Genomic DNA, 8,716 nt, shown 5'->3' on the forward strand with positions numbered 1-8,716 from the left:
GATCCAGCCCCTAACTTGGGCCTGTGCCCTGACCAGGAATCCAACCATGACCTCCTGGCTCATAGGACAACACTCAACCATTCAGCCACACTGGTTGGGCCCCCAGGCAGTTCTTAAAGAGAAAATTCTGAAGTGGAATGGGGATGCTATTGACTTTCTGGGGCTTGAACCCATTCATATGGCTGTGGCAGAATAGGCCCTCCCCCCCGTTGGCCCCATATTTTGTGGTGTGTGTTAGGGCCTTAAAGGGACAGGCTGGGGCCCAAAACAGGCATTTGATTAGGACTCTGGATGCTTGACCGGGAGGGCCTACCCAGTGTGCACCTGGGTACAGGTAGTTGTCAAGGGCTGTCAGAAAGGCCAAAGGTGAGAGGAGAGAGGACTACACCTCCTCTCGGTACTAGGAGTGAGCCATCCACACTGGCACTGCCTCCACAGGTGGAAGATGGCATGCACCTGCTCATCACAGGCCCCAATGGCTGCGGCAAGAGTTCTCTGTTCCGGATCCTTGGTGGGCTCTGGCCCACCTATGGAGGCGTGCTCTACAAGCCCCCGCCCCAGCGCATGTTCTACATCCCGCAGAGGTGAGTGGCGCAGGGAGAGGGAGGGAGCCAGGGCCCCCAGCTGTGCCCCTTGCCCCTTCCCCACCTGCGGAACTGACACCATGGAGATGGTAGAGCTTGGGGCCTCCGGAGAGGACAGCAAGATGCTGTCCCAGAATCAGAGGGACTATGGAGCCTTCGCTTGCCCCCTACCACGCCCCCTCACCTGGTGACTTTACAGCTGCGGGGTGTGCATGCATGAGGGTGCACACTGCAGAGGGGCGTGACTGTGTGCATGTGAACATGTGCATGTGTGTGCTGTGTCAGTGCATGCACACACGTCTCTGCGTGCAGGGCGAGTGTGTGGTGGGCACGTGTGAGTGTGTGGGCCTGGTGGGCATGGGCAGGTATGAGCACTGCCTAGGCAGGGGTCCTCAAACTTTTTAAAGTGGGGGCCAGATCACGGTCCCTCAGAGAGCTGGAGGGCCGGACTATATGAACTACTAATTCCTACTGTAACACCTCGGCTGCGCTCACTGCCCAAAAAACCTGGCGGGCCGGATCAGACTCCTCTGCGGGCCGCATGTGGCCAGCGGGCCGTAGTTTGAAGACGCCTGTTAAGAGCACTTGTTGCGGGATCTGTGGGCTTCAAGTTCTCCCCACCTCTGGCAGCCGGGGCCCAAACAGACAGGGCGCGGGCAGGGCTGCCCGGCCCCCCATGGACATGCAGCTTTCCCACAGGCCCTACATGTCCGTCGGCTCCTTGCGTGACCAGGTGATCTACCCGGACTCAGCGGAGGACATGCGAAGGAAGGGCTATTCAGAGCGGCACCTGGAGGCCATTCTGGACATCGTGCACCTGAACCACATCCTGCAGCGGGAAGGAGGTAGGGGGTGGGACATGCTCCTCTCATCACCTAGGGGTGAGCCATCCACCCAGCAACCTGCTGCCATCCCAGCCCCTGCCTCCCTAATCCACGATGCCAATGTGCTAGGTGCCCCAAGAGCTCCCCTAACAGGGAGGACTGACAGGAAGCGGGTGGCTCAGGCCGAGGGGGCGGGCATCCAGGTGGTGCTTGCCATCTGGTGAGATGCTCCCAAGCTGGGAGATGAGGGAATAGGAAGGGCCGAGAGCCCTCACAGGGAAAGAAGCCCTTGGAAGGCTTGAGGCAGGGAAGTTCCAGGTCAGTGTCGCATTTCAGTAAGAGGACTGACCTCTGGTGTGGGGGCGTGGGCAGGGCAGCTGGGGAGGAGCCCACACTGGCGTCTGCGCAGAGGTGGAGGGGATATCCCGTTTTTTGCCTCGATCCTGGGAGGTGCCATCCCCTGAGAAGGAGAGGAGGGAGGGACAGCCTGGTGGCCAGAGAAAGCATTGGTCTGGGGCTTACCCGGTTTGTCTGCGAATGCCTGTGGGGCCTATAGGTGAGGAGGAGAGGGCGGGACCCAGCGCAGAGCTGAGCTGACTTTCCTAGTGAAACCTGAGCCGCAGGGTTCCACTTCCTGCCTCTGCCTCTGCCTCTTAGGGGCAGCTTGACCTTGAGCAAAGACCTCACCTGAGCCTCTCTCCCTAAGCACCAGCGTTAAATAAAACAACTGCCAGGGTCACAGCACCTGCACAGGAGGAGGGCCGCAGGTGGTGGAGTCCAGGATGCCAGTCATGCTGAAGCTTCTTCATCCCCAGCTTCCTCTTGGCCTGGCTCGACCTCTTTTTTGTTTTTTTTAAATATATTTTTATTGATTTTTTTACAGATAGGAAGGGAGATGGATAGAGAGCCAGAAACTTCGATGAGAGAGAACTATTGACCAACTGCCTCCTGCACACTCCCCACCGGGGATGTGCCCACAACCAATGCACATGCCCTTGACCGGAATCGAACCTGGGACCCCTTAGTCCGCAGACCGACGCTCTATCCACTGAGCCAAACCGGTTTCGGCTCAACCTCTTTTTGCTCCAGCCACCCTCCCCTTAGAAGTGTGCCCCTCCTGTCCTCCAGGCACCCCTCTGTGCCTGGGGTCCTTGAGGCCAATCATCATACCCTATTAGCATTGAGTTCAGCTCTCAATAACAGAAACACACACACACATGCACATGCACACACATGCACAGTGGCTCAAGTCGCTCACAAGTTTATCTTCCTGTGACACAAAAGTCCCGAGGAAAGCAGGACACAGTTGGTGGAGCAGCCCTGCTCTGTTTGGACCTTTGTTTTCAAAGTCACCAAGTCACCTCATGGCCCAAGATGGCTGTTCCTGCCATCACATCATATCCCAGGCCATAGGATGGAGGAAGTAGGGGGAAATGGTATATGCCATCTGTCTCTCTCTCTCTCTCTCTCTCTCTCTCTCTCTCTCTCTCTCTCTCTCTTTAAATATGTTTTTATTGATTTTTAGAGAAAGAGGGAGAGACAGACTGGGGATTGAGCCAGCAACCTGGGCAGGTGCCCTGACCTGGAATCAAACCGGTGACCTTTTTTTTTTTAAATAGAATTTTATTGATTTTTTTTACAGAGAGGAAGAGAGAGGGATAGAGAGTTAGAAACATTGATGAGAGAGAATCACCGATCAGCTGCCCCTTGCACACCCCCCACTGGGGATGTGCCTGCAACTAAGGTACATGCTTTTGACCGGAATCAAACCCAGGACCTTTCAGTCCGCAGGCCAGCGCTCTATCCACTGAGCCAAACCAGTTTTGGCCAAACCGATGACCTTTTGATGCACGGGACAACACCCAACCAACTAAGCCACATCAGCCAGGGCAGTGCCATCTGTCTGTCTGTCTTTCTTTCTTTCTTCTTCTTTTTTTTTTTTTCTTTTTTTTTTTTTAAATGTATTTGTATTGGTTTTAGAGAGGAAGGGAGAGGGAGAAAGAGATAGAAACATCAATGATGAGAGAGAATCATTGATCGGCTGCCTCCTGCACACCCTCCACACTGGGGATCAAGCCCACAACCCAGGCATGTGCCCTGTCTGGGAATCGAACCTGGGACTCTTCAGTCCGCAGGCTGACACTCTATCCACTGAACCAAGCCAGCTAGGGCGTGCCATCTGTCTTTTAAAGGAAGCTCCAGAAGCTAGAAGCTGCCACATGTGTAACACTTAAACCTCATTGGCCAGGATGTAGTCACATATTCATATACCTCAAGGCAAGCTAGGGAGTATAGTCTTTTTTTTTTTTTAATATATATTTTATTGATTTTTTACAGAGAGGAAGGAAGAGAGATCGAGAGCTAGAAACATCGATGAGAGAGAAACCTCGACCAGCTGCCTCCTGCACACCCCCTACTGTGGATGTGCCCGCAACCTAGATATATACCCCTGACCAGAATCGAACCTGGGACCCTTCATTCCGCAGGCCAACACTTTATCCACTGAGCCAAACCAGTTTCGGCAGGAGTATAGTCTTTTTGAGGGTACCATGTACTCTACCAAAACTTCTAGTTCTGGAGGGAGACAAAGTGACAGTAGGTAAGGAGCCATTTCGGGTGAATCATACACACACCTGCTCATTCAGGCAGCTGCCTGAGCCTTACCGAGGGACTGGCACAAGGCAGCGATACAAAGGCCTGGTACCTAGTGGTGAGAAGCCTTCTGGAGAGACCACGCCGGCCTTCCTGGGGCTGGCTCTTCACTGGCACCCTGTCAGGTCCTGGATGAGTTTGCTGGGGCTACCGGAACAAAGCACCCCAGAATGATCAGCTGAAACAGCAGAAATATATTAGCCCCAGCTCTGGAGGCTGAAGTCCAAGATCAATGTGTCAGCAGGGTTGGCTCCTTCTGAGGGCTATCAGGGAACATCTGTCCCAGGCCTCTGTCCTTGGCTTGTAGACAACCATCTACGCCCTCTGTCTCCTCACGTCTTTTATTTTTATTTTTTTATTGATTTTTTACAGAGAGGAAGGTAGAGGGATAGAGAGCCAGAAACATCAATGAGAGAGAACCATCGATCAGCTGCCTCCTGCAGCCCCCCACCGGGGACGCGCCCGCAACCAAGGCACATGCCCATGACCGGAATCGAACCCCGGACCCCCCAGTCTGAAGGCTGACGCTCTATCCACTGAGCCAAACCGGCCTCGGCCTCACATCATCTTTTCTCTATTATATCTTTGTGTCCAAATTTCCCCTTTTTAAAAGGACACTTATTGTATTGGATCAGGACCCACCCTAGGGACATCACTTGAACTTGATCAGCTCTGTAAAGACCTTTTCTCCAAATATGTCACCTTCTAAGTCATGGGGATTAGGACTTCTTTTGGAGGGGGTACAATTCTGGTCTCAGCTTCTTTTTGACTACTAAAGTATCGCCTACAGCCCAGGCGGTGTGGCTCAGAAGTAGAGTATTAACCTATGAACCAGGAGGTCACGGTTCGATTCCCGGTCTGGGCACGTGCCTGGGTTGCGGGCTTGATCCCCAGTGTGGGGCATGCGTGAGGCAGCAGATCAATGATTTTCTCTCATCAATGATGTTTTAGTCTCTCTCTCCCTTTTCCGTCTCGGAAATCGATATATATATATATATATATATTTTTTTTTTTTTTTTTCCCCCCAAAACCGGTTTAGCTCAGTGGATAGAGCGTTGGCCTGTGGACTGAGAGGTCCCGAGTTCGATTCCGGTCAAGGGCATGTACATTGATTGGGGGTGTGCAGGAAGCAGCTGGTCGATGTTCCTCTCTCATTGATGTTTCTGGCTCTCTATCCCTCTCCCTTCCTCACTGTAAAAAATCAATAATATATGTGTGTGTGTGTGTGTGTGTGTGTGTGTGTGTGTGTATATATATATATATATATATATATAATTTTTTTTTTAAGTATCACCTATAGACAAACACCCAAAGCACAAAGAGTCAGCTGTTGACCTTCCTCGGAGTCATCTTCCACTGTCTCGTGTTCCCCAGCCCCCTCTCACCATGCCCACCACGCCCAGTGGGCCTGGGCCCTTGTTGCATTGAACAGAGACCCCCTTGTCCCCTGCCTAGGTTGGGAGGCCGTGTGTGACTGGAAGGACGTTCTGTCGGGGGGCGAGAAGCAGAGGATCGGCATGGCCCGCATGTTCTACCATAAGTGAGTGGGCTGTCCAGGGTGCTAGGCTCCCTCGGGCACTGGCTGCGGCTCAGCATGCATGCTCCCTGGGGCCTCCTTAAGGGGGAAGGCAGTACTGTTAGGAGGCCCCAGCAGGAATTGGGCCCCAAGGGGTGGGGGATGGGGGCCAGACCAGGTCAACAGCAATGGAGGGACCACAGCCTCGCCCGCTCTGCCCCTACTCTCAAGGCCAAAGTATGCCCTCCTGGATGAATGCACCAGCGCTGTAAGCATCGACGTGGAAGGCAAGATCTTCCAAGCGGCCAAGGATGCTGGCATCGCTCTGCTTTCCATCACCCACCGCCCCTCCCTGTGGTAGGTGCCCTCCCTTCTTCCCTGGAGTCGGGGAGGGAGCACCCTTCGTGAATTCTACACCCCCGCTGCTTTGGGGGGGCGGGGGGTTGCTGCCATCCGGGGAGCAGGGGACCTTCCACGCATCTGCTGCTGAGCAGCCCCTGCGTCTCTGCCCCTGTCCCTCTCCCCGCCCAGGAAGTACCACACGCACTTGCTGCAGTTCGATGGCGAGGGCGGCTGGAAGTTCGAGAAGCTGGACTCAGCCGCCCGCCTGAGCTTGACGGAGGAGAAGCAGCGGCTTGAGCAGCAGCTGGCGGGCATCCCCAAGATGCAGCAGCGTCTTCAGGAGCTCTGCCAGATCCTGGGCCAGGGCCAGGGCTCCAGGGTCGTCCAGGGCGCTGCCACTTGACAGAGGACCGTGCCCCTCCCTGAGCCCTCGGATCATATGAAGGAAACAGCAGTGCCTGCCTACCCCCCCACCCCCCCCCACACACACACCCTGCCCACCGCAGGCCCACCCTGCATGACTCTCCCTCTGCCCAGGCCTCCCTGCCACGGGCCTGGCTTGCCAGCGAAAGGGCAGGCTGATCTTCATGCCCCTGCCCTCGGGCAAGGAGGCATGGAAGGTCCTACACTGCTGCCCTCCCCAACTGTGCCCTTCCCCTGCCCCCCATGAATGTGACCAGGGCAGGGTAGCCGAGTCCTCTCTTTTCTTCGGGGAGGAGGAGAGGGGCAGGAGGTACCCCAGCCCACACCCCCAGGACAGTCCACACTGAGCCTGTGGGGACTGCCCTCCAGAGTCCGAGGTCCCCTTGTGTCCTCCTTTTCAGTCCCTCGGAGACCCCACAGTCCATCCTTTTATTGCCACTGCCCAAGTGATTGCCACGGACACCCTTCCTGCCATAGAAATGGCCAAATGAGACCCAGGGCCAGACCGGGGTCTCTGTTCCTTCTCCCCACCACTTGTCCCGAAGAGCTCTCGGGAGAAAGAATTGCACAACATTTCTCAGCAAGTGATTCTAAGAATGTAGCCCCCGTCCCTCCCGGTCCCTACAAGCTAATTTATTGGATTCCTGTTCGTAGCCTTCTCGATTGCCAATGTGAGCACCCTGCTAGCAGGGGAGGCAGCCCAGCCTCTGAACCAGCCCCAGCCAGCCTGTCGCCCCACCAGCCTACACTGCCAGCTGCCACCAGGGGGGCCCAGGCCAGCCAGAGGGGGAGATGGACACTGTGCTAATGTGAGTGCGGGCACCAGTGTTCCCAGCTCAGTGCCAAAGAGGGGTCAGCCGGAGAAGCTGTCTCCACAAAGCTAGCTCCTGCCCAAGAGGGAGACCCCACCGCTGCTGTGTGCCTTTCGGGGGTGAAGGGGGGCTCAGCCCTCGGGCCAGGAAGCCTCCCTCAGTCCCTCAGTAAAAACCGCCCATGAAAATGGTGTTCTTGCCTCCTGTTCTCTTTGTCTGGCCTGGCGTGGGGGAGACACAGGGCCGGGCAGCAGGTGCCTGGAGGAAAGGAATAAACTCAGCTCCCACGCCACCTGAAGACAGCTCAGCACATTCTGTGGCTGACATGCTGGGGGGAGGCAGATCTATCAACAGCATCTCACAAACATCTTGGCGGAGCCCAAATAGGACTCTGGACCCAGTGCTGGGGTGAGGAGAAGAGGAGTTATGCCAGGTTCCGGCATGAGGACTTCCAGAGAGATCATATGGGAGAAATAGTTGCAAAGAGGGCTGGTTGGAGGAACACTGAGAGGAGGGGTCCTAGCAAGGAGCAGCAGGGAAGACGTGCTTCTAGACCCTCTAGTAAGAGGGAACATTGGTGCATGGGGCCAGGAGTGGATCAGGAGCAAGATTCGGGGTATTGATGCTGAGTGCAGGGGAAGGGTGGGGCCAGGCCATCCCAAGGAGCCAGAACTTATTCCAGAGGCAACAAGAAGCCACTGCAAAGTTGTCAGCAGGATGCAAAACCCATGGAGTTATGCTTAAAGCTGGCTGTGTGGAGGGTTGTTTGGAAAGAGGTACACCATATAAAAAGAATTCTATAAAAAGTTCTACCCAGCCAGCATGGCTCAATGGTTGAGCGTCGACTTATGAACCAGGAAGTCGTGGTTCCATTCCTAGTCAGGGCACATGCCTGGGTTGTGGGCTCAATCTGGCGTACAGGAGGCAAACAGCTGATCAATGATTCTCATCATTGATGTTTCTATCCTTCGCTCATCCTCTCTAAAATCAATAAAATGTATATTAGAGGCCCAGTGCATGAAATTTGTGCACTGGGGAGGGTGTCCCTCAGCCTGGCCTGTGCCCTCTCACAGTCTGGGACCCCTCGGGGATCGGGCCTAAGCCAGCAGTAGGACTTCCCTCTCGAAATCTGGGATCTCTCACTCCTTACCACCTGCCTGCTTGCTCCTTACTGCTTGGCTCACTGCTCCTTAGCATCAGGCTCCTTACTGCTCAGCTTGCCAGCCATGAGCCTAGCTTCTGAGTGGCGCTCCTCCTGTGGAAGGAACTGACCACCAGGGAGCAGCTCCTGCATTGAGCATCTGTCCCCTGGTGGACAGTGTGCGTCATAGCGACCCGTCGTTCTGGTCCTTCCGCCATAATGGTTGCTTAGGCGTTTCTTATATAGATGTGTGTGTGTGTGTGTGTGTGTGTGTGTGTGTGTTTAAGAATGAAGTTCTGATCCGTGCTACAACATGGGTGAACTGCAAAAACGTAATGCTGATTGAGTGGAAGGAGCCAGTTACAAAAGACACCGACCATAGGAGTCCATTCATATGAAATATCCAGATTAGGAAAACCCAC

General features: G+C 54.8%; 1 protein-coding gene across 1 annotated transcript in view; it reads left to right on the top strand.

Annotated features, from left to right (window-relative positions):
* Window positions 1-7,345, top strand: part of ABCD1 (ATP binding cassette subfamily D member 1) — a 28,744-nt gene extending 21,399 nt beyond the window's left edge. Inside the window, exons 6-10 of the mRNA XM_036430010.2 lie at window positions 439-584; window positions 1,284-1,429; window positions 5,516-5,600; window positions 5,808-5,933; window positions 6,108-7,345. Coding sequence (XP_036285903.1) covers window positions 439-584; window positions 1,284-1,429; window positions 5,516-5,600; window positions 5,808-5,933; window positions 6,108-6,321 — 717 coding nt within the window. The 3' untranslated portion in view covers window positions 6,322-7,345. The remainder of the gene's footprint in view (window positions 1-438; window positions 585-1,283; window positions 1,430-5,515; window positions 5,601-5,807; window positions 5,934-6,107) is intronic.
* The last annotated feature ends 1,371 nt before the right edge of the window (window positions 7,346-8,716 follow it).

Source organism: Pipistrellus kuhlii, unplaced genomic scaffold, assembly GCF_014108245.1.
Source record: "Pipistrellus kuhlii isolate mPipKuh1 unplaced genomic scaffold, mPipKuh1.p scaffold_m20_p_100, whole genome shotgun sequence".
Classification (NCBI taxonomy): Eukaryota; Metazoa; Chordata; class Mammalia; order Chiroptera; family Vespertilionidae; genus Pipistrellus; species Pipistrellus kuhlii.